General features: G+C 42.5%; 1 protein-coding gene across 1 annotated transcript in view; it reads right to left on the bottom strand.

Annotated features, from left to right (window-relative positions):
* LOC126184472 (uncharacterized) overlaps window positions 1-26,943 on the bottom strand; it is a gene marked incomplete at its 5' end in the record, with an annotated part of 580,042 nt that overhangs the window by 80,372 nt on the left and 472,727 nt on the right. The window contains one exon of the mRNA XM_049926864.1: window positions 13,930-14,040. Coding sequence (XP_049782821.1) covers window positions 13,930-14,040 — 111 coding nt within the window. The remainder of the gene's footprint in view (window positions 1-13,929; window positions 14,041-26,943) is intronic.

Raw genomic sequence — 26,943 nt, 5'->3', positions numbered from 1 at the left:
TGTGCAGTCTCTCATACACACTAAACATGACCTAAAACTTGTTGTACCCTTTAAACATCCAAAATATCTTACATAAACAAAATAGTTACAAAGATGTTCTTACAAGTAGTCCACAGAGATAACATTATAGGTCTTCCATAGACTATGATATGCTTTTGAACAGAGGTTATTTATTTTAACAACTTTGCTCATAATTTACTTATATCGATTTCACAATTCTGCTTATTTCTGTGTGTTACTATACTATCAAAACATCTGGATAAATTCACTGATTCAATTTCGTTTTTCGTTTAATATTTTATCTTTATATTTCCTGCGATGGGAATATATCTCCAGTTCTTCTAGCAAATCCTTTTTATGTCCTTTATTTAGTCGGTGGAGTACTTCGGCATTTTGCTCTATTTTGCCAAATTGGTGCCCTGTATTATGTATGTGGGTTGCTATTGCTGATGTAGTGTGTTTGTTGTGTGTGTAGACTTTAATGTATTCTGTGTATCTGGTGTTCAAACTTCGACCTGTTTGTCCTAGGTAGAACATGGAGCATTCTTGGCATGTTACCTTGTATATTCCAGAGTCTGAATATGAATCATGATTACACTTTATATATTCTGTATTAGTTTTTGTTGTAGTTTATTAGATGTAGAAAACCAAATCTTTACCTTGTGATTTTTTAAAATGTTTGCAATCTTCTTTGATACGTTGCCAATGTATGGGATACTAGATATACATTTGTTTTTCTCTTTTTCTTCTGTGGTGAAACCGAGCGAGGTGGCGCAGTGATTAGCACACTGGACTCGCGTTCAGGAGGACGACGGTTCAATCCCGCGTCCGGCCATCCTCATTTAGGTTTTCCGTGATTTCCCTCAATCGCTTCAGGCAAATGCCGGGATGGTTCCTTTGAAAGGGCACGGCCGACTTCCTTCCCTAATCCGATGAGACCAATGACCTCGCAGTTTGGTCTCCTCCCCCCAAATCAACCAACCAACCAATTTGTGGTGCAGTTTGCACCTGGGTCTTTCTTCACTTTGTTTAGGGTTGTGGCAACCATGGAAACATTGTAACCATTGGCAACTGCAATCTCTTTCACTGTATTTATTCCTTGTTGCATATTTTTTTGGTTCAGTGATATTTTTGTTGCCCTATGTGGCGTTGACCTGTATATCTCTCTGAAATTCGGTTAATTGGGCGACTAATATTGATCGTGTCGTATTGATAGCTACATCTGGAATGTAAAAGCAGACTTAATGTCTACATAGAGTTACAGCATCCCTTGTGAATTTGTTGCTAGTTATATGCCTACAGTATATAATAGTTACAGTTGCTATGCAATAAAGGTGTATAGAATTTTGGGCTCTTAGAAGTTGGTTACGGAGTAACACGTCAACTTCATCATCAGTTGTAAGTTGTCGTTTGATGTGGTTGGCGGCAGCGTCACCTTGGTGCAGCTAGTTCGCTCGTTCACTCGCTCGCACATTACCCAAGGGGCCCAGTCGAGATGACAATACAGTCGCAAATGGCGTTTTACGCTCTTCGTTTCAACATGTGCAGTTCAGTTTACAACTGTGTGACGTGATTTTCGTTGAGAGTACGGCACTGCACATCGAAACATGGATCTCACAGTGCACCATTTGCCTCGAATGTCTACTGATCTCACAGTATGTGACATTTTTGGTGAATGCTAAATGAAAACTTTGATCCTAAACGGAATTGTAGAAAGTACGCCAAGGTTATGCGCATGCATGAGAAGCTTTACCCTTGTAAAATCGGATGGTTCGTTATAATATAATAGCTATATTTTCCTATACGTAAATTGACGTTTACACAAAGTTTCTATATTCATTCACGTAGAAGATACAGTGTTGCGAAATCGGACGAATCTTTTTAAGATACTGTAACCCACGCCAATTTACTTGCTGTATTTAGCGATAGATTACATTGAATTAATCATTCTATCGCAAAAATCGAATACATTTTAATCAGAACTTACCTATTAATAAGAGGAACAGTAGGTCAGGAAAAGATGAGGCTGTTAAGGCAGCACCTTCGACCCATTGCAGGGATGTGCCGCAGATCTCTCTGGATGTTGCTGGGTAGACCACTCCATAACACAGCAGTAAGTGATTGGCGTCTCCCGAAAGGATTAAAGGCTGACCTAGTTGCTGCTCCGAGCGAGCAAGGTATCTGTGACGTCGGAGGGTCAGCTACGACTCTACTTTATCTTCGGGATAGAGTGCTATTTCTTTAGACTACATGCTATAAATAAGTTCACGAACTCATAACCAGTAAACTGTAACCCGCAAATATTAAGGTTTCTTATTTTAAGACAAAGTTTGTTACAAGTAAATTCTAAAAAAAATTAACGTCAAACTCTCTTAAAAATGATGGATGTCTCAACAAGCCGTATTTCAGATTCCTATGTATTTCCATTGATAAATACCTCCGTGAGCAGGTGCAATGTCCACTAGGAAACTGATTTAATTTTATCTTTTTTATAATTCAGGTATATGTTGTACCTTTGATATAGTCGGTACAGAAGGCTCGAATTGCATACGGCAACTATTGTTGTACCCTTTGCATGGAAATTAATTAGAAGAATCCCTTTTATATTCCAGATAAATTTGAGCATAAACTTTCCCATTAATAAAATCGACGTCACATTTTCTGGTACAATATCACCAGCTTCCACCTGCTGCCGGACCCTCGCATCAACCACAATAATAACTTGACGCATCAAACGAGTTAATTCTTGTAGAAAAACTCACGTAAAGCTGATTATGTAAATATTCCGCATTCCTTCTTTTGATATTGCACCATTATTCGCTGATCGTCCAAAATCACGTAGAGAACTTTGTCATTGTTTAATATCTGGTTGAAGTTTTCATTTACTGTGCATAAATACAGTCGTTAGAGTTCAGCTGTCTCTTTCTCAATTAACCCTATGCACCAGAGAAATGTTATCGGTCTGGATGATAAAAGGGCCTAATTCAGACGTTTAGGTCAGACATTTGTGTAGCACGATCAAGTGAAGGGAGTATCTGGAAGGATGGCGATACAGTCTGGATTATTTCGAGGTACGTTTCGATTACTCATACTCTGGCAAACACTGGGGTCACTTCCGTCTACAAGCGTCTCGTATTTAAACACAGACGTAGCTTATTTAGCTATAAATATTTAAATTTATAGTCAAAGTGCCTGTAGTGTATAGGAAACACTGGATCAAGTGAAGCTCGTTTCTCAAAAATTTTTTGAAGCACTAACTGCAGTTTTCGGATCACGTTATCCGCACCTAAACGACCTATTTTCTCCTGATCATTTTACAAAAGCAGAAGTAGTTCAAAATAATAACCATTAAGAATCCTCTAATGCCGTTACATTTACAATATTACTCCTGTAAGATTATACAGGGTGACAATTATTAAATTATATGAAATAAAATCGTCATGAATTCCGAACGATTTGCCGACGTTCAAACTGTACCATTGGCCGCGGGGGATAGTGGGAATTACTAGACGCATGCGCACTCACCTTTTTTGTTGTCGACCATTTTCATTTGGATGGGTTCGTCAATAAACAAAACTGACGCATTTGGGGGACTGAGAATTCGCATTGCGCAATCGAGAAGTCTCTTCACCCTCAACGGGGGATTGTGTGGTGTTCAATGTCCAATTACGGATTTATCTTTGATGTCACCGTGACTACCGAACGGTACGGGAAGGTTTTGGAAGATGATTTCATCCCCATTATCCAAAGTGTCCCTCATTCTGACTCGATGTGGTTAATGCAAAACGGAGCTGGACCCCATCGAAGCAGGAGAGTGAAGCCTTGGGGGAGCACTCTGGGGACCGCATTCTGGCTCTGGGGTACACAGAGGCCACTGGCATGGGCCTCGATAGGCCTCCATATTCTCCGGATCTGAACACATGCGACTCCTTTTTGTGGGGCTATATTAATGACAGGGTGTACAGAAGTAGCCCGCAAACCACTGATCAGCTGAAAACAACCATTCAGGAGGTCATCACAACATCGATGTTCTAACACTTCATCGAGTCACGCAGAATTTCGCTATTTGTCTGCGCCACATCATCGGCAATGATGGCAGGCACATCGGACATGTCATAACCTAAATCAGAATATCTGTAGGGACGTTTACAAGTTGAATAAAGTGTACTCATGCCGTAGTTTGTAACTAATTTACTTTATTTCATATATTTCCATAATTGTCACCCTGTACGTGTGTATCTAAAATTAGTTCACAAACTGTCAATATGCCTTAAAACAATGCGATCCGAGTAAGGTCTTAAGGGATGGCGAAGACCCACCAAGGTATAAAAGCTCTGTTAGAAAACTGATACGTAAACGAAGAGAATTTCACATGAGATTCAAGAGAAGTAAAAACCTAGCTGACAAACAAAAGTCGAACGAAACGAAAATGAGAGTAAGGAGATCAATTAGAGATGCGCACATTGACTTTGAAAGTGAAACTTCGTCAACCGATCTGAGTAAAAGCACTGAGAGATTTTGGTCGTATGTAAAATCAATAGGTGGGTCAATATCATCTGTTCATTCACTCAGTGACCATACTGGCACCGAAACGGAAGATTACAGAGAAACGGCCGAAATACTGAATTCGGTCTTCCAAAATTATTTCACTACGGAGGATCATAACACGGCCCCTCCTTTCAATCGTCGTACGAACGTCAAAATGGCAGATATTGAGATAACCGATCGCGGAATAGAAAAACTACTACAGCCGCTTAGTAGTGAAAGGCGTCAGGACCAGATAAGATACCTATAAGATTCTACAAAGATCATACGAAAGTATTTCCTCCCCATCTGCCAATAATTTATCGTAGATCACTTGAGCAACGAAGAGTACCTAGCAACTGGAAGAAAGCGCAGGTCATTCCCGTTTTTAAGAAGGGCCGTAGGACAGATACGCACAATTATAGACTTATATCGCTGACGTCAATCTGTTGTAGACTTATGGAACATGTTTTATGCTCAAGAATTACGACGTTCTTGGAGAACGAAAATCTCCTCTATAAAATCAACATGGATTCTGCAAACAGAGGTCCTACGAAACTCAGTTCGCTCTGTTCCTCCATCAGATCCACAGTGCCGCAGACAATGGCGCTAAGGTTGATGCCGTGTTCTTTGACTTCAGGAAATTATTTGATACCATCCCGCACTGCCGTTTAGCGAAAAAAACGAGCTTATCGAGTATCGGAGCAGATTTCCGGCTGTATTCAAGACTTCCTTGCAGACAGAACTCAACACGTCGCTCTTAACGGAACAAAATCGACAGATGTAAAAGTAATTTCCGGTGTACCCCAAGGAAGTGTGTTAGCACCGTTACCTTTTACATTATATATACACTCCTGGAAATGTAAAAAAGAACACATTGACACCGGTGTGTCAGACCCACCATACTTGCTCCGGACACTGCGAGAGGGCTGTACAAGCAATGATCACACGCACGGCACAGCGGACACACCAGGAACCGCGGTGTTGGCCGTCGAATGGCGCTAGCTGCGCAGCATTTGTGCACCGCCGCCGTCGGTGTCAGCCAGTTTGCTGTGGCATACGGAGCTCCATCGCAGTCTTTAACACTGGTAGCATGCCGCGACAGCGTGGACGTGAACCGTATGTGCAGTTGACGGACTTTGAGCGAGGGCGTATAGTGGGCATGCGGGAGGCCGGGTGGACGTACCGCCGAATTGCTCAACACGTGGGGCGTGAGGTCTCCACAGTACATCGATGTTGTCGCCAGTGGTCGGCGGAAGGTGCACGTGCCCGTCGACCTGGGACCGGACCGCAGCGACGCACGGATGCACGCCAAGACCGTAGGATCCTACGCAGTGCCGTAGGGGACCGCACCGCCACTTCCCAGCAAATTAGCGACACTGTTGCTCCTGGGGTATCGGCGAGGACCATTCGCAACCGTCTCCATGAAGCTGGGCTACGGTCCCGCACACCGTTAGGCCGTCTTCCGCTCACGCCCCAACATCGTGCAGCCCGCCTCCAGTGGTGTCGCGACAGGCGTGAATGGAGGGACGAATGGAGACGTGTCGTCTTCAGCGATGAGAGTCGCTTCTGCCTTGGTGCCAATGATGGTCGTATGCGTGTTTGGCACCGTGCAGGTGAGCGCCACAATCAGGACTGCATACGACCGAGGCACACAGGGCCAACACCCGGCATCATGGTGTGGGGAGCGATCTCCTACACTGGCCGTACACCACTGGTGATCGTCGAGGGGACACTGAATAGTGCACGGTACATCCAAACCGTCATCGAACCCATCGTTCTACCATTCCTAGACCGGCAAGGGAACTTGCTGTTCCAACAGGACAATGCACGTCCGCATGTATCCCGTGCCACCCAACGTGCTCTAGAAGGTGTAAGTCAACTACCCTGGCCAGCAAGATCTCCGGATCTGTCCCCCATTGAGCATGTTTGGGACTGGATGAAGCGTCGTCTCACGCGGTCTGCACGTCCAGCACGAACGCTGGTCCAACTGAGGCGCCAGGTGGAAATGGCATGGCAAGCCGTTCCACAGGACTACATCCAGCATCTCTACGATCGTCTCCATGGGAGAATAGCAGCCTGCATTGCTGCGAAAGGTGGATATACACTGTACTAGTGCCGACATTGTGCATGCTCTGTTGCCTGTGTCTATGTGCCTGTGGTTCTGTCAGTGTGATCATGTGATGTATCCGACCCCAGGAATGTGTCAATAAAGTTTCCCCTTCCTGGGACAATGAATTCACGGTGTTCTTATTTCAATTTCCAGGAGTGTATAAATGATATAGCAGAAAGCGTCGGATAGTCTCTAAGGATGTTCGCACATGATGTGGTTGTCTGTTACAAAGTAGCAACGCCAGAAGATAGTAACAATTTGCAGAATGATCTCCAGAGAATTGTTGAATGGTGCAGGCTCTGGCAGCTGACCCTGAACGTAAATAAATGTAAGATATTGCGCAAACATAGGAGAATAAATTCACTACGTATAGCTACACTATTGATGACAAACCGCTGGAAACTGTATCTGCCGTAAAGTATCTAGGAGTAACTCTACGGAGCGACTTAAAGCGGAATGACCTTATAAAACAATTAGTGGTAAAAGCACGTGCCATACTCAGATTGATAGGAAGAATCTTGAGGAAACGTTACTCACCCACGTAGAAAGTGGCTTATAAGGCGTTTATTCGATCCATTCTTGAGTACTGTTCATCTGTCTGGGCTCCCTACCAGACAGGACTGATAGAAGAGTTAGAGAAGATCCAACGAAGAGCGGCACGTTTCGTCACGGGATCATTAGTCGGCGCGAGAGCGTTTCAGTGATGCTCAGCGAACTCCACTAGCAGACGTTACAAGAGAGGCGTAGTGCATTACGGGGAGATTTATTATTGAAATATCGAGAGAGCACTTTTCGGGAAGAGTCGGACAACATATTGCTTCCCCCTACATACGTCTCGCGTAATGACCACGAGGAGAAAATTCGAGAAGCATACCGACAATCATTCTTTCCATGCGCTATTCGCGAATGGAACAGGGTTTGGGGGCTCAGTTAGTGGTGCAAAAAGTACCCTCCGCTACACACCATCAGGCCGGCCGGTGTGGCCGAGCGGTTCTAGGCGCTACAGTCTGGAACCGCTCGACCGCTACGGTCGCATGTTCGAATCCTGCCTCGGGCATGGATGTGTGTGATGTCCTTAGGTTAGTTAGGATTAGGTAATTCTAAGTTCTAGGGGACTGATGACCTCAGAAGTTAAGTCCCATAGTGCTCAGAGCCATTTGAACCATACACACCATTACGTGGCTTGCGGAGTATGATGTAGATGCAGATGTGGATGGAACAAATCAACAATAATGATTAAGCACGTCACGATGTTTTCCTTTTTGCCGTTTATGAGACTTCTATGGAACACAAAACTGATAGTCAGTTCTTGCGTTCGCGGAGATTCATGTGCTAACAACAAACATTTTATCATGAATGTATAATTAAACCTAGACTTACGCAGTAACACAAACTGATGGCTACCATGAATCATAAATCTACGATTATTCCGTTGTTTTTGCTGTAAAAACACAAAAGACAATTACTATTGGTAAAGGACCCATTAATAATGAACTGATAAAAGATATGACTGTAACGCCAGTCTAGATTAAGAACTGCAGCACATCTTTACAAACAAGAGGAGGCACATTGTGAAAGAAACGGGGACGAGCTGCATCGATCAGCCAGAGGTATACGTCACGGGCTGTGTGTCGCTTCACAAGGCTACTTTCCTTCACTGTCAAACTTCAGTTTGAAATCTCGAAAGATAAGAAACTTCAGTTATTACAACAAAAGGACTTAAATACATAATTGAATTCCCTTTTCTTCAGTTCTTCAGGTTTTTAAATCCCCATTTTGCCTTTGTGTGTTTCCTCTTTTTGTGACCACGTACCGCTTTTTATGCTGTGATTTAACCAGGAAATCGTCTGTTCGACGTTGCAGTTAAGATGTTTTGAGAACTGAGATGAAGTGTCACACCTGTCAGCGAGTGTTATTTCGTGTCTAAGTAGCACTGTCCCCACTTTCAAAAACCGTGATCTGTGGAATAACTCTATGTTCTAAATTAGATGACGAACGAGGGAGGTCAGACGAATCACTGTCAGGTGTTGGATACAAAGCAAACAGATGAATTTTATTATGATTTTTGGGGATAACAGTTGTCGTGTATGAGGATACGACATATACTTGAGTATATGGAATGTTCATATATTACTAAATGAAATCAGTTTGTTCCTGGAGAACTATCATGGAATGCAAGAATAAGAGCGTCTTTGCTAGCGATCTCGCTAGGCAGGTGATCTAGCTCAATTTTGATATAGACAGCGGATGGAATCAGATATGCCTTACTTAACGTTCCGAAATTCGCCTATAGTGACTTTGGTGAACTACAGGATACATAGATGGAGAACGCCCCAACGGTATTCAAATCCAGCTCGTATCGAATGCGGCTCCCGAGTTCTTGTACTGCACATTCTCTCTTAATGTCCAATATATACGTGCTGGATTCGACCATGAAAATGTATTATTTGGGATGGCAGTGAGAGTTATGTGATATCAGCTCCTAACTGACTTGTGGACAACTGATCTTTTCCGATGTTTTTTGAATACGATGTACCGTGCTGGCAATCAGAAAAACTTAATTATCTTAACGTCCCACATATGAGATGGATTTTTCCACGCCGATGAGTTAAACGGAAATCACATTTCTAAGATATCGGTGTTGGAAATTTTAACAGTAACAGCGCATTCAAGTAAGGCAAATCGCTTGTTTGGTTTCAAATCACAAAACATTATCCGTCAGTCTTCGTAGAAATAAAACACTGATAATGCGGAAAACTCGGAATTAAAACTAGAATTTAATGTCCATTCAACGTCGGGGTCCGTAAAAACGGAGTAGAAGCAGTGAAGGGACAAGGATTGGAAAGCTTGTTACGAAGCTGTACCGGCATTCGTTTGAAGTGATACAGTGATACCACCGGACTATTCAGAGCATTGGTAAAAAATCAGATTAAGTAGTATGGTAATTTGCCTACAATGGATAACCACTGGGGACCAAACACCTTCGGAAAATCTTCGCTTTTTAAAGAGAATGAGGAGAACAACCTTTAGTATAAAATTCTGAGCGAACTGAAATGCAGACCGTTTCACGTACGAATTAAGCGCTTTCACCGGCGCTAAGTGGCAACCTGTGTCAGCATCTGCTCTCAGAAACGCACACAAACGAAAACTGAAACCTTACTACGTAACGATAGTACGTCGACAGACTAGTTCATCCAAATAACGTGAGTGCTACAACTTACTGTTGCTGTCTGCGCTTGATGCACTGGCTCTTTCTAAGATGCTCTTTTATTTCTGATGGGGTGTCGCATGCATTTGTCAAAGTATATGAACTTTCGGAAGAATCAATGTTGTTATGAAAATCGTCATCGGTTACATCAAGAGCCTCTGTATGATTTGAAAACAGGATTGCGGCGTGCAGTTAGATTGACGGGAATTATTGGGCAGATGTTTTTCCAAGCAACCATGGCTTTTGATGGGTACCTGAAAATAAACTGCAAACATTTTTCAGAGAACCAACAGCTAACAAAATATTTACGGTTATTTAATGCTAGACTACTGCAGGTACACGTACTGTCAATGCATCTATGGCAATATTACGAGGATGGTTCCTATCATAAAAACGCACCTCGTAATAATTAACTGACGCATTGACGACGTACGCTCTTGTACTGTCCTGCACGAAATAACTGTAGGTCTTTTCGATAGTTGTTAGTTTTCTGAAAAATGTTGTAACACCCACCAGGTTAGCCGAGAGCGCTAATGCGCTGCTTCATGGACTCGGGTAGGAGCGCCGGCCCCGGATCGAATCAGCACGGCGGATTAACGACGAAGGCCGGTGTGCCGGCCAGCCTGGATGTGTTTTTTAGGCGGTTTTCCGCATCCCACTATGTGAATACCGGCTGGTGCCCACGTCCCGCCTCAGTTACACGCCTCACAGACATTTGAAACACGTTTGCACTATTTCATGGCTTACACTAGACGTAGACAGCTGCGGTACACTAACTTTCGTCCCAGGGCGTGCGGGGTGGCGACAGGAAGGGCGTCCGGCCACCCTATGGCTTTAACATTGTCAGATCCATAGTAACAAGGCAGACCCCGCGTTGAAGTGGCACAAAGGCCCTAAGAAAATGATAATGATGATCTGAAAAATGTTGCAATACAGTGTTCACATAACCATGAGAAGTTATGGATTGCTGGAGAAATATCCGTACAGTAATTCGTGCAACACTAAAAGCACACAACATTCCCATTTTCATACCATGCAAAGCCTCTTGAAGTAATAGATGAGGATTTTCAGGAGAACATCGTCGATTGTTCTGCTACTTCATGTACCCAATTAATGCAGCTACACTTATAAGAAAAAAGAACATTCCATCATACATAGACTGCAATAGCCAGCTGCAGTACTGGCGTCGAACGAGAGTATCTGAGCTGGTCAGTCGATGCACAACCGTTACTGTGGAAAGTTTAAGTTCGGACAGCTCTGTGAGTGTATTTTACTGACACACCAGTCTGAAGTGCTAAAACTATTTTCTAGAACTTCTTCCAAGCTCCCCCCCCCCACCCCTCCCCGTACGCTTCTGTCTCCGCCCCCCCCCCTCTTCCCCGCCTCCCTCGCTTTAAAATAAGCTGCCAGCTGCCACAGTCCGTGGAACGAGGCAGAGTGTATCGACGATCGGAGCAGTCTTTCCCGGCATTGATTTCCGCACATAGCTAGGCATGGTGCTTAGGTCGTATAATTACACCACTGGCCATTAAAATTGCTACACCACGAAAATGACGTGCTACAGACGCGAAATTTAACCGACAGGAAGAAGATGCTGTGATATGCAAATTATTAGCTTTTCAGAGCATCCACACAAGGTTGGCGCCGATGGCGAAACCTACAACGTGCTGACATAAGGAAAGTTTCCAACCGATTTCTCATACACAAACAGCAGCTGACCGCGTTGCCTGGTAAAACGTTGTTGTGATGCCTCGTGTAAGGAGGAGAAATGCGTACCATCAAATTTCCGACTTTGATAAAGGTCAGGTTGTAGCCTATCGCGATTGCGGTTTATCGTATCACGATATTGGCGCTCGCGTTGGTCGAGGTCCAATGACTGTTAGCAGAATATGGAATCGGTGGGTTCAGGAGGATAATACGGAACGCCGTGCTGGATCCCAACGGCCTCGTATCACTAGCAGTCGATATGACAGACATCTTATCCGCATGGCTGTAACGGATCGTGCAGCCACTTCTCGATCCCTGAGTCAACAGATGGGGACGTTTGCAAGACAGCAACCATCTACTCGAACAGTTCGACGACGTTTGCAGCAGCATGGACTATCAGCTCGGAGACCATGGCTGCGGTTACTCTTGACGCTGCATCACAGACAGGAGCGCCTACGATGATGTACTCAACGACGAACCTGGGTGCACGAATGGCAAAACGTCATTTTTTCGGATGAATCCAGGTTCTGTTTACAGCATCATGATGGTCGCATCCGTGTTTGGCGACACTGCGGTGAAAGCACATTGGAAGCGTGTATTCGTTATCGCCATACTGGCGTATCACCCGGCATGATGGTATGGGGTACCATTGGTTACACGTCTCGGTCACCTCTTGTGCGCATTGACGGCACTTTGAACAGTGGACGTTACATTTCAGATGTGTTACGACCCGTGGTTCTACCCTTCACTCGATCCCTGCGAAACCCTACGTTTCAGCAGGATAATGCACGACCGCATGTTGTAGGTCCTGTATGGGCCTGATTCTCAGGATCTATGCACCCAAATTGCGTGAAAATGTAATCACTTGTCAGTTCTAGTATAATATATTTGTCCAATGAATACCCGCGTATCATCTGCATTTCTTCTTGGTGCAGCAATTTTAATGGCCAGTAGTGTAATACCATGTATTATTAGTTACAGCAGACTTATTCTTTTATAAATTTAGCGTTACTTACCGCTCTATGGATTTTTAAATGCAAATTTCAATAAAATTACTTTAATAAATTGCGCAACAACCGTGAAACTCCTTGTTAAGAAAAACTTTGTTCAACTTTACTTACATGTCATTACTGAAGTAGCTGTAGGATTCATGAAATAATTAGTGTGTAAAGAACATGCTTTGGTCCAAATAAAGTGAACACCATGCTGTGAAATTACAACTTCTACTTATCTGTAACATTGATGAGGTATTTTATTGTGTCCTTCTACTAGAACTCCTTTGGAAGTTTTCTGTGCCATAGTGTTCTTTTGTGTCTCTTTAGCGTCGTATCGGACCTTACACACTTTCGACCCGTGCAAATTGTCAGCACTCTGTTAGCTGGTGCATCCTGGACACATTCGATAATTTATTAGGAGGTTATCTCGTATCCTGACACACTTGAGAGTTGGTGCGAAATATCCGTCCAATTAATATAATATTATAAGAAAAACTAAAGTTATCAGGCAACAGCTGAACATTAAAGAGACACTTTTCATCCGTCAACAACGCAAAGGCCATGTTTCATTGTTCCAAACTGCTCAGCATCTGGACTTCCTACCAATGGAACCATGTCGTGCAAAGACTATGATTTTAAACATGTATGTGTTGTAAGACGTATGTGCATATGGGAAAGACTAGGACGTGGATAGCTTTCAGAACATCTTCTCCTACTTTTACTGTATAGCGTATATTCCACAATGGTTTGCCTTTCTCGACGAGTACTACGCTGAAGTCGAACTTCAAGGTACCTTATGAGCGTTGTCAGAGAGCAGTAAGTGACTTCGTGACCCAAGTATTTTCCCCAGCTGTGAGCTGCATTTTCCAATACGATAATGCCCCACACACAGTGCTGTAAATGTTCGGCACAGGTCTGATTAGGTTGTTCTTTGACTGAAACGCTTTTCAAAGTCTCCACAAGCTCTTAATTTGATTTATAGTGGAGATATTGTGGTTTGAACTAGAAAAGCAATTAGGAACTCAGTATCTTCCAAAGAATAGGCAAAGTTCCTTTGAGAGGAATGATATACCAGTAACATTTTAAATGCATGAATCGCCAGATGGAACAAGGCTGTTTTCGACTATGAATGTGACCCTACGTAGAAGTGAATGGGTGTTGGTATTATACAGCCATCACCTTCATGTGTGAGTGTTAGATTTAACGACAGTAAAACTTTCATATTTATTCATTATCTGTGATTTTCAAACATTATTTCTCCGCTGCAAACTATTTTTGATGTTTGTTACAACGTTGTTCGAGTGTGCCTCTTATCTGTAACCAATTTTATTGTGTATCTAGACGGATCTTGAGGGTTTTGTAAATGTTAGAGCTGTGTTTACCTCTTCGGACTGGGACAGAGAATCCTCGGCGGTGGCCACAGGTATCCTTGCTGGTGCACTTCGGGCTGCAGTCACGTCGGTGTCGAGACGTTTCCGCTGGTTTCTCCGTTCCTGTGCACGTTCACAATAGTCAATGCCTTACTGCACTTTGGCAGCGAAATATGTTGACTTATTTTAAGAAAATCTGCCGGTACTTTAGGGCATTTTCCTCTTAAGCGCTATATAACACAAGAGATTTTTTTCTTTTATTTATTTATTAGTTTACTTATTTACTTTGCCCGTGCGTCACTTTCGAGAGGATGAGTCCTCTCTTCCCTTCATCCATTCCTACCTCTCCCACTGGTTCACTAGTAATGTAGTACGCACCCCAATGAGGCGAGAATTCTGCGTAGTTGCAAAATTTAATGTTTGAAATATTCACTCAGTTTTTGTAATTCCATGTCTACGCTGGAGTTTCTGTGGAGAGGGCAGTCATCGCTACAGTATCTGTAAAAAGAATTGTCAACGCTCGTCACTGAGTAATTTTTCTGACATTCTGCTATGATGTTTTAGGCATACGAGAAGTTATCCACAGCGGTAACCAAGTTCTGCGCAACACAACTTGCTAGTGAGCCAGGATGTGCGGTGTTCGGAAGAGATCTGAGAATATAGGGGTATGCAGCTGCCTTATTTATAGCAATTGTGAAATAGTACACATTGTAGTTAACGTTTCAATAATATTTCACTAATTTTATTCCGGAATCAACTCATTGTTTTATAAAAATTACTCACAATATTGCTGTCCATAAGTGCCATACTGTTATAGCTGAAAAACTGTTAGGAAAAATGATAAATCACTATTATGTAAAAAAAAGAGTGATTTCTTGAGTTGAATATAGATTTCGTAAATGTCTTTATCTAACTGTCAACGTCACTGTAGAGACGTATAAGTAATAATTTGTGCGAACGAATTTCACGCCAAATAGTTATTGCTATCTACCGCTTAAAAATGCAACAGGAGGAAACCAACTATAAAACATATTTTTGAGGTGCGATCTGAAGTTTTCACGGCGTATTTCTGAGTTGGAGAACTCTTATTCGTAAATTCTTATGACATGACCAGGGCAGACACCAGAATTCAATAAGCTTTTGAGGTACTGTCAGATGACCATTTTGGTGGTGGCTCTAACCGATGCTAGTAGCATTAACCTACTCTATCAGTAAAATATATCAAGGAATGTATAGATACAGTCATAAATTTCGATCATCTACAAAATCTTGAACCACTAACTTGGCACAGTGTTAAACGCACTAGACTCGCATTCTGGAGTAACGAGGTTCTAATTCACATCTAGACATTTAGATTTGTCTGGTTTTCTTAGGTTATTTATAAGAACTGTCAAGGGTGGTCCTTCCGTTAATTCGAGTTTGTACGCCGTCTGTAATGACGTCAATGTATTAGGTTGGTGCATAATTTCGTAGTGTTTTTGTTTTTCATATTGGTATTCCGGTTGGCATGGGTTTGTTTACCGATTATCATTTTTTATTTGTAATTCACTGTTGCCATCTGAGTGTATATATCGTCATTTTTTCATTTGGAGATAGCAAATGGAGATGTGGATGCTGAAAAAAGGATTACCAAGTGGAGAAATCGGAACATTTCCGACTAAGTCTTCTGTTTGAGTTCAGTAGAGGGGTGACAGCAGCGAAGGCAGCTGGAAACATTTGCACCGTGTTTGGGGATAATGTCATTGGACAGATCACGGCAAGAAAATGGTTTTCTCGTTTTAAGGAGGATTGTTTGACATTAGTAACTCTACACGGATAGGAACACCTTCAGGGTTTGACGAAGATCGCTTAAACGCGTTAATTCACTGTAGTCCACGTCAGTGTACTCGAGAACTAACAGATACTAATTTTGAACATTCCACCATCGCGTGACATTTGCATGCAGTGGGGAAGGTTCAAAAATCGGGTGTGTGGGTATACTCTAAGCGAAACTCACAAAAATCAGCGTCACTGCTTGCTTCTCATCAACTGGTTCGTCAGTAACACCGACCAATGCTATCCTGCTTTAACATAACTTCGTTCACAGTTTCATTTCGCATTCACCACTCATTCACCGAAACCCTTTGATGAACAGTTTTGGTTGCTTAACACCAACATTCAATGATAATGATACAGCTTTTCTCCTTTTCATAAACTGAAGCCCGCTCTCCGTGATATAATAAACATAAAACCGGTCTCAATACCGCGTCCCTCGTGAGAGGCGAATAGACTTATCCCGGAATTGACCGCCCTATAGGTGTACTCAATTTAATGACCACACTTCGCTGTCCGCTATTTCGCGTAACTGAATGTCCATTTGTTAGTCTGATTATACACTGTAGCTATTTAAAATTCGCCCCTATATTTTTCACAACGCACAATTAGCACTTCATTACTCGTTTTTTGTTTACTAAGAGTAAACGGAAAAAAAGACGCCGTATCATGGGCTTAGTCGACATAAAGCAAAACACCTTAATATGCCCAATTTCACCTCTTCTTATAGGATCGGCTACCTTACTCATTAATTTACTACATATTGTTTCCAATAACACTAAACAGGTATCGCTGTTATATTTTAATTGTATTCAAAAGCATGTTACTACTATTATGACCAAACAAATCGTCACAAATCGCGCGGCGTGCGTTTTTAATGATAACTTTCCGCTATTCAATTTCCGTTACAGCTATCTTGACTCGTAATGTTACACTGCATCGTTACTGGGTAACGAGAAATTGTGTTTTTACGGTAACACAAGGAAAAGAAAGTAATGATTAAGCCCAAACAAAGCAGCAACTCTCCGTACAAAGACCTTTGCGCATCCCAAAAGATAATGCTATGTACCTGATCGATCAGCGATGATGTGGTGTACTCCGAATTGCTTCCGCGAGGTGTAGCCATCACTGCTGACATTCAATGTCAACAACTGAGTAGTCTTGCAGACGCAGTCCAAGAAAAACGTCCAGGAATACTGCATGAAGTGATGTTACTCTACGATAACGACCAGTCGCATTCTGCAAGACTAACAAAAAAAAAACTATACAGGAGTTGCGTTGTGAAGTCATTCCGTACCCACCTTTTTCACCTAATGCTGCGCCCTCATATTTTCACTTTTTCCGCTCTCTATCGAACAACCTTCAAGCAACTTCCTTTCCGGATGAAAACGCTCTCCGAACATGACGAGTTCTTCGCCTCTAAACCACGTGACTTCTGCAGTCGCGAAATAGAAAAGTTACCCCAGAATTGGCAGACTGTTGTAAACAGTGAAGGAGAATATACTATTGATGACTAAAGTCTCTCTTATGTATATCTATTATTATTATATGTGGAAAAACGCTATGTACTTATGCACCAATTTAAGATAATGGGCCGGCCGAAGTGGCCGTGCGGTTAAAGGCGCTGCAGTCTGGAACCGCAAGACCGCTACGGTCGCAGGTTCGAATCCTGCCTCGGGCATGGATGTTTGTGCTGTCCTTAGGTTAGTTAGGTTTAACTAGTTCTAAGTTCTAGGGGACAAATGACCTCAGCAGTTGAGTCCCATAGTGCTCAGAACCATTTGAACCATTTTTTAAGATAATGGTGTTTACGAACTCATCTTGACTCTGTTAAGGGTTCCTTGAGTTTTCTTGACACCTTCTCATATTATGCCTTCCTTGTTCGAAGCACTTTACTTATGATAAGATGTCTTTCCTCCTTAATTAATCTCCTTTTTACTGTTGCCTCTTAAGATTCAACTCAACATATGAACCACGAACCCAGTAGATGAGATGTTAAGCTAGACTCTAACCTCCCATTCCTTTCATTACAGTTATCGACTAAAATAAAATATATGGGCTTCACATCTTTAATGGTTGTACCTCTACCCACAGTGCTTGTCCGAGACTGTTGTTAGGGGAAGCATCACATGTTTACCTTTTTCTCATACTGATGTGTGGGTCATAACATACTGTCAGCGCAAGAGTCTTATTGGCATTTAGCCTGATAATGCCTAAGTGGGCGCAATTAGGTTTCTGCTAAATACTAAAATGAGTATTTATTTCACAATAAATGAAAGCATACGTAGGAAAATTGCTTCGTTTAAGGTTTTGAAATTAATGAGACTAATAACATTTCCAGCATGGAGCAATAAGACATCAGAGTAGAAGTTGTTTGGTTTCCACAGCTGAGTGCCGTAATAGCAGGAAATGATTTGCAGGATTGTCGAACAAATCACTAACATATCAGTGCGTTCCGGGATAGGGCACTCATCTGTCACTAACAATGGACGTAGAATCTCATTTGAAAATAATGGCCGCTCGCGACATTTATAGTTCAGGAGACTGTTGCAATAGACGTCTGTGTTAAACATCGAAAACTAAACTTAATGTGTTATTGTTGTAAATGACGAGATACTTTGCTCAAGACGATTTTACTGAGGCAGAAACTGCATCAAGCAGTCACTATATCATCAATTTCATTTTATTACGTTTTACCCGTTTCGAGTGTTTTCTCATCCATCTACGGATAGTGTTCATATAAGTTATTACATAAAACAAATAGTGGGTCTAGCATTTGTTTGTAACACTAACATTTTGTTATTTCATTTCAGGAACGTTTGATATATGAACACAATGGATTGCAAACATAATGTGCAGGCCTTTTACATGTGAGTGTGCAGCACAATTGTAAATATAACGCAAATAGCGACTGTTAACTGCGATTTTCCTTTGTAATATACGACATAGCCACATCTCTTTTTCTATTACGGAAAGTCACAGATGCAACTATTGCCGAACGTCGATAACTATTTCGGTATGAGTAGAAGCGATCTCAAGGTTTTATCTACCCAATTATTCTCACATAACATGAAAGTACGTATATTTCATCAAGTCCATAGCTGACGCGTGGGAAAGAATGTACACTTATACTCTATTATATCAGATATGTACTCAAAAATCTACAGAATGGTATGTGTCGGCGGGTACATGGTGTATTGAAAGATTATTCCCCTTCCCACCTCTATCCTCCCCTTCTCCATTTCGGATCGTAGACACGAAGAAAGACTGTCGTTGACGCTCTGCGCACATCCTAATTCTTCTTCCTTCGCTTTCGTAGCCATTAAGTTGGGGAAAGATATATGTTTATTGGCTAATAGTGCGAAGTGGGCGGTAGTAGTTTCGTGTGTAAAGTTCTGAGTGATGCACAGCGCTATTCGAGTATCGTCTCCCATCGGATTTTGGCGAGTATTTCTGGGGCATTCCCGCAATGGATAGGCAAACACACGACGATGCTCGCATCATTTCTTTCAATACCTCCTTTTCTTCCGTTAATACTACTTGATAAACATCCCCAAGCCAGTAAACAATACTCAAGAATAGGTGGAACGAGGGGTTTGTGAGCGTCCTTGGCTTTGGGCGAAGCAGTTATTTGGGCGTCTTCCAATAGGTCTCAGCGTGACATATGCCTTCACATCGGCTACATTTATAGCGTAGTTACACCCTAAATTACCCCGAAAATATACGGCTATATATAAGTTGTGTGTGGTTTCAGCGAAAGATCACTGATCGTACAGGCCAAATGCTACCAGGTCTTTTTGTCTAGTTACGACCATCACATTCCATTTATTTATGTTGAGGGTCTGCCGCCTGTTTTTCACAAAGTGCCTATCACCTTTAAGTCTTCGTAAAAATTTTCTAGAGGTGTGATATTTTGTTCACAACTGCACAGTCTGCGCACAGCGTGAACAGCCTCAGGGAGCTAAGAACAGTATTTGTCAAGCCGTTGCCGGCCAGGGTGGCCGAGCGGTTCTAGGCGCTACAGTCTTGAACCGCGCGACCGCTTCGGTCGCAGGTTCGAATCCTGCCTCGGTCATGGATGTGTGTGATGTCCTTAGGTTAGTTAGGTTTAAGTAGTTCCAAGTTCTAGGGGACTGATGACCTTAGAAGTTAAGTCCCATAGTGCTCAGAGCCATTTGCACCATTTTTTTGTCAAGCCGTTCATGTGCACAGTGAAGGTAACTATCCCATTACACTTTCTTACAAGATGACTTGTACAAAATTTCATGAATGGCAGCTTGCTCTAAATGTAGATAAATGAAAGTTAATGCGTATGGGTAGGAAAAATAGTCCTGTAACGTTTGAATACAGCATTAGTAGGGTGCAACTTGGCAAGTCACTTCGATTAAATATCTAGGCTAGCGTTGCACAGTGATATGAAATGGAATGCGCACGTCAGGTTGGCAGTAGGGAAGACGAACGCTCGACTTAGTTTTATTCAGAGAATTTTGGGAAAATGTAGCTTCTCGAGTACTGTTCGAGTGATTGGGATTCGCACCTAGTCGGATTAAAGGAAGATACCGAAGCAATTCAGAGGCGGGCTGCTAGATTTTTTACCGGTAGATTCCATCAACACATAACTTCTTCGTGTTGAACTCACATGGGAATCACTGGATGGAAGACGATGCTCTTCTTGCAAAGCACTATTGCGCAAATTTAAAGAACTGGCAGTTGAGACTGACTGCAGAACGATTCTCCTGCCGCCAACGTACATTTCGCGAAAGGACCATGAAAATAAAATGTTAGAAATTTGGGCTCTTGAGGAGATTTTTAGACAGTTGTTTTCCCCTCGCTCTACTTGCGAGTGGAGCAGGAGAGGAAATGACAAGAAATGGTACAAGGTATCTTCCGCCATACACTGTACGGTGGTTTGCAGAGTATTTATGTATATGTAGATGAAATGAAATGATCGCGTGGCATTGTTGGTCGAGAGACCCCGTCCGGGGAAGTTCGGCCGTCGTGTGCAAGTGGCGCCATACTGAGCGACATACGCGGCTGTGATGATGAGTGATGAGGAAACCACAATACCCCGTCCACTGGCGGGGAAAATCTCTAACCTGTCCGGGAATCGAACCCGAGCCCCTGCATGGTAGGCGAGCTCGTTATCACTCAGCTAAGCAGGCAGACGATGTAGACGAAGTTGTAGATACACTACACTACTTTCACTTCTGACGATGTCTCCTTATTAAGAACGACATTCTGGGTAGTTATAGCGAGGAAATAATCTGTCCAATCACATACTCATGACCGATATTGCACAAGCCCCTTTTACACTGCCTATAACGATACCATTTGTTTGCTGTTACTGCATCATTACAATGCATAAAAATTGTGCAAAGCTGACGCGCACGTGCAGCTTACCGCCACTTAATTACTTTTAGAAACATCAGATCATTGGCATGAGGGACATGGGAGTATCATACCGAAAGTTGGCTGTTGTACAATGATTGCAGAACGAATGGTGACGACATCCGCTGAGGACAAAAATATGTCAATGAAAGGGGGCATTGGTTCTTCGGGAAGCAATAAACGACGAGAAGATCGTAGGATTGTTTGACTGGCTGTGAAGAATAGGCAAACGACTGCAGTTGAAATCTAGGCAGTGGTTATAGGCAGAGTGTCATCACGGATCGGTGTTAACGGATGACTGGACTTTGGGTTGAGATTTGAAGTTGCCATGTGTCGTTCACCGCTGACTCCACACGACAGACGACAGAAACTGGCATGTAGTAGATGCAGAGTCTGCTGGCATACTGAGTGGCATTCTGTGACGTCCAGCAACGAGTCTCGCTTCTGTTTGTGGTGGCAAATCGACCTTAACGTGCCCGTAGACGACCTGGTGGAAGGTCACAAGAAACACCGATTGTCGAGACCCACAACTCTCCAACTCCTGGAATCATGGTGTGGGGAACTACTGGATCTGAAACGGGACTGATTCCGTAATTGTTGAAGGGACATCGAATACTCGCCACTAGAATGGCAGATCCTTTTATCACGTCCTTCGTGATTAGAGAACCAAATGTCGCATTCCAACAGGACTGTGCAAGGCCACGTACTATAGATCAGACTACAAACGCTTTGAGGAATGTACGGATCGTTGATTGGTCAATCCGATTCCCCGATTTACACCCGAAGACTGTGCGTGGGATGTGATGGAACGACGTGAACTTTCATGTTAGCGTCCAATGTCTTGAACTGAGACAGCATGTGTTTCATGCCGTTTGCTACCATGCCACCACGAATAGAAGAGTAAATTAGTGCCTGTCGGGGGCGTGGGGGGGGGGGGGGAAGGAGGTTGCACTCTCCAAATAGAAGACAAGTTTAATCATTTAATATCTGTTGCGTGATGAACACCTCCACAAAGTTTGATAAATTTTGGGGTGATGCTTCATACTCTAGCTCTTACCACTCCCATAAATGTATTTGGTCCTCCTTACAATATAAAATATCCGGGAAGAGTGCTATAATCTGAACAATCTATTTACAAAACAATGTAATACGTAATGTGAAATATGATACATCAACGCAATTATTTTGTAGTCAATAGTGTGTAACACGGAAATAAGCAGGGATAATTATCTGTCATGGCCCTATATCCACACAGGGATGGTAAAATGTAGTCTGAAGAATAGACACATCCGTCGAGAAGCACTCTTGTATCATACGGAGAAGCTATTGAGCTCATCGCCCGCAGCTAGACTGGAAAGTAGTGAGTCACTACGTAATGAACTGAAGTCGTTCTGCAGTTCACCCACATCTTGGAGCTGAACCATCCTCTCTCGGCTATAAGAATCATTTACGACTTGGTATGGCCTGTAAACTTCGTTTCCCTCTTTTTTTCCGGCGGTTGCCCCACGAGGGGACCTGCTCTAGACAGCAAGAAGAATGGCTGCAGGGCGACCTTAATGCCATCTTTGTCTCCGACAAAACTCGCCGCGCCTCTCTCGAGTTTACCCCGACCATTCTCTGATTTAAGCTCACAAAAATTCACTTGTTACTTCTGCCTCAGACTCATGTACAAAAATGGGTAACAGGTGGTACTACTATTTATACCATCATGATTGCTCGTGCTGTAACGATGCTTGCATCTTTATGAAAGCAGTTACCGATTTGAATGAAACTCAAAAGGTATCTTTCCGTCCATAAAGATGTGACAACATGCCAGAAATTTAACTTGGGAGCACGATGCGTATAGGTACATCGACATCTAGATTCTGTAGATGGCAAGTAAGTACAACTGAGTGCAATAATATATAAAGCATATTTCTTGTCCTAACTGTGACTCTGACGTTTCACTGACAGATGATGAATAACAAATATTATTCCAGAGATGAAGTACGAAAGTGATAGAATCTTAGATTACTGTTCTAATGTATAAAAATGTGTAGCTGAACATAGTATCATGTAACAGACGGCCACTGAGAATCATCAGTCTTTATGAAAGTGACTGCTGAATAATCACGTACTCATTTATACATTTACTATCGATATCCTTTCATGTAACTGCGTAATTCATTCCCATATCTCAAAACGGTGATTAAACTGAATGGAACTAAGGAACGTACTACGCTTCAGCCAACTGCGCAGGTGTAAAGTATGAAGCAACGGTTGGGCAGGGGCACGCATGGAATAATCAACTTACTGCTTCTCTTCTTACAGGTCAAACTACTCGGAGATATACTGAGCTATTATTTAATTTTCTTGTTTTATTGAAAGTACTATTTAAGAATGAATCTGTTTATGTATAGGTTGACTCTTACACAGAAGATTACAGCAACCAGCCACTTTTTACAGTGTCATTTATTTATTTAAACAGCGCCGTTACCGGTTTCGAACCGATAGGTTCATCTTCAGACGGCTATTTCACGTTTAAAATTACATTTCGTGGTTTGTTTCCCCACCTGACGAAACTTCCTTGGGGTGGTGAAGCCAATGAAGAATCCGTGCCATTACGTTCCAGTGCAGGTCTCTTGTCAGCTTGCAACATCGAAAAATGTATAATGCAGTTTTTGTGTATGTATGTGCACATAATGTAACGCACCACACATACTTAGAAGTTTCACCACATGGAGGTATGCATACAAAGATGGCAATATTACAATCATAACAACCATACTATGGCATTGTTATGGTTGTAATATCGCCATCTTTGTATGCATAGCCGGCCGGTGTGGCCAAGCGGTTACAGGCGCTACAGTCTGGAACCGCGTGACCGCTACGGTCGCAGGTTCGAATCCTGCCTCGGGCATGGATGTGTATGATGTCCTTAGGTTAGTTAGGTTTAAGTAGTTCTAAGTTCTAGGGGACTGATGACCTTAGAAGTTAAGTCCCATAGTGCTCAGAGCCATTTGAACCATTTTTGTATGCATACCTCCATGTGATGAAACTTCTAAGTATGTGAGCGGTGCGTTACATTATGTCCATTATACATTTTTCGATGTTGCAAGATAAGGGACTTGTACCGGAAGGTAATGGCGCGTATTCTTCATTGGCATCACCACCCCAAGGAAGTTTCGTCAGGTGGGGAAACAAACCACGAAATGTAATGTTAAACGTGAAATAGCCGTCTGAAGATGAACCTATCGTTTCGAAACCGGTAACGGCGCTCTTTCAATAAATAAATGACATTGTAAAAAGTCAGCAGACCCAATCCAAGAACAACGACCAGGAAGACTTTGTGAAGTGATGCTACTCCATGATAACGACCGCCCGCATTCTGCTACATTGACAAAAAACTCTATAGAGGAGAAGGGTTGGAAAGTCATCCACCACTCAATTTATTCACACGATATTGTACCCTCAGACTGTCAAATTTTCCGCTCTCTATCTCAAATTCTTCAAGGAACTTCCTTTTGCGGGTGAAAATGCGCTCCGAACATAGTTCGACGAGTTCTTCCCCTCAAAGCCACGTGATTTCTACAATCGAGGAATCGAAAAGTCATCCTAGAGTTGGCAGATTGTTGTAAATAGTGAAGGAGGAAATATCATTGATGAGTAAATTCTCTGTACGTGTATCTGTTGTGCTGATAAACTTACGCAAAAACGCTACGAAGATATGGAACACCTAATACGTTTCTGTTGTGTTTCGTTTTTGCGAATCCAAACGTCTAGAAAATAAATTCAAATTGTGTTTCGTTAAGAATATTTTTTCTCGGTATTCTGAGAATAAAAAACTAATAGAATCGTGTCTGAGTTTATGCAGTGAAATCTTAATGGATTAGTTAATCTACGTTTAACTAGTATGTAAAGAAACATTCTGGCAAGACTCAGTGCCATTTTCCTTTAAGCGCAGGTTGTCTCTAACAATTCGTAAGAAGCATCAGTGAGTAATTGCTAGGATCAGAAAAAGACAAACCTTGTTGTGAATACGAGGGGCGTTTGAAAAGTCCGTGCAAAAATAAAAACTACTTACGTGTTGGGGGTAAACATTTTTTATTTTTCGAATTAGTCTCATTTTAGACTTACACACTTCGTCCAACGCTGTTCTAATTTGTTGATCCCTTTCGAATAATGGGAATTGTCCAAGTCTGCAAAATAGCTATTAGCTGCTGCAATCACCTCCCTGTTTGAATAAAATTTTTGTCCCGCCAGCCATTTCTTCAAATCTGGGAACAAATAGTAGTCCAAGGGAGCCAAGTCTGGAGAATAGGGGGGGAAGTGAAAGAAGGTGGAATCCTATTTCCAATAATTTTGCGACAGCAATTGCTGAAGTGTGGGCTGGTGCAATGTCGTGATGGAAAATGACATTTTTGCCGTCCAATCGCCGGCGTTTTTCTTCCAGCTTGGTTTTCAAACGGTCCAATAACGGTGAATAATATGCACCTGTAATAGTTTTACCCTTTTCCAGATAGTCGTTGAGGATTATCCCTTGCGAATCCCAAAAGACAGTTGCCATAACCTTTCCGACCGAAGGACTGGTCTTCCTCTTTCTTTGGTGCAGATTCTCCTTTGGCACCCCATTGTTTAGAGTGTTGTTTGGTCTCAGGAATATAGTAATGTATCCATGTTTCATCCACAGTGATGGAACGACGCTTAAAGTCTTGCGGATTCTTCCTGAACAGCTGCAAATCATCCTTGCAACACTTCACACGATTCCATTTTTGGTCAAGCGTGAGCAATCGCGGAACCCATTTTGCAGATAGCTTTCTCATGTCCAAATGTTTATGCAAAATATGATGTACCTGTTCATTCCAGATGCTCACAGCACTAGCAACCACATGCACCTTAACTCTTCTGTCATCCATCACCATATCATGGATTTTGTCAATGATTTCTGGAGTCGTAACCTCCACAGGATATCCAGAACGTTGAACATCACTTGTGCCCATATGACCACTCCGAAAATTTTGAAACCACTTATAAAGTGTTCTGATCGAAGGTGCAGAGTCACCGTAATGTTTATCAAGCTTCTCTTTAGTCTCTTGAGGCGTTTTGCCTTTCGTAAAGTAATGTTTAATCACCACACAAAATTCTTTTTAGTCCTTTTTTGACAAACACTCAAATTCCTTGATTCACACGAATGTCAAACACAAAGAAATAGACTAATATGGCTGAAACTTGGTGTGCATTCTTTCCAAAGATGCTACTGACTAAGCATGACCTCGATATGCACCGGTGGTGCCATCTCTCTGACTTTGCACGGACTTTTCGAACCCCCCTCGTATATAGTGATGAATAACAACATTATAACAACCTGCTGAATAACGTGTCGGTCAGCCTTTGGAACATAATACAGTGAGAACTCTGGAGGGTACCGAATTCGACAAGTCCTTGGTAAGTTTTCAGAGGTATGCGCCACCAGATGCCTACGCAGAAGTCACGCAGTTGTCATACCCAGCGAGCTGATGATTTGTGGGCGTGGAGATGGAGTTTGATAACGTCTCAGATGTATCCCATCGGGTTCAGACAGGGCGAGTTTGGTGGCCGCAACGTCAATGTGAGTTTACTATAATGCTCTTCAAGCTAATATAGGACGATTTTGGTCTTGTGACATAGACAGTTGTCCTACTAGAAGACGTTAACGCCGTCAAAGGCAAGCGTGAAAGGATGCAGGTGGTCTGCAATAATGTTCACATAAGCCGCAGCTATCACGGTGTCTTCGTTTACTACCACAGTTTCCATGAACCTCAGGTGTGTGACCTCCGTAGCATAATACTGCCCCACCAGTCTGCGTCC

Source organism: Schistocerca cancellata, chromosome 4, assembly GCF_023864275.1.
Source record: "Schistocerca cancellata isolate TAMUIC-IGC-003103 chromosome 4, iqSchCanc2.1, whole genome shotgun sequence".
Lineage (NCBI taxonomy): Eukaryota > Metazoa > Arthropoda > Insecta > Orthoptera > Acrididae > Schistocerca > Schistocerca cancellata.
This window is presented reverse-complemented; position numbering and strand designations above follow the sequence as displayed.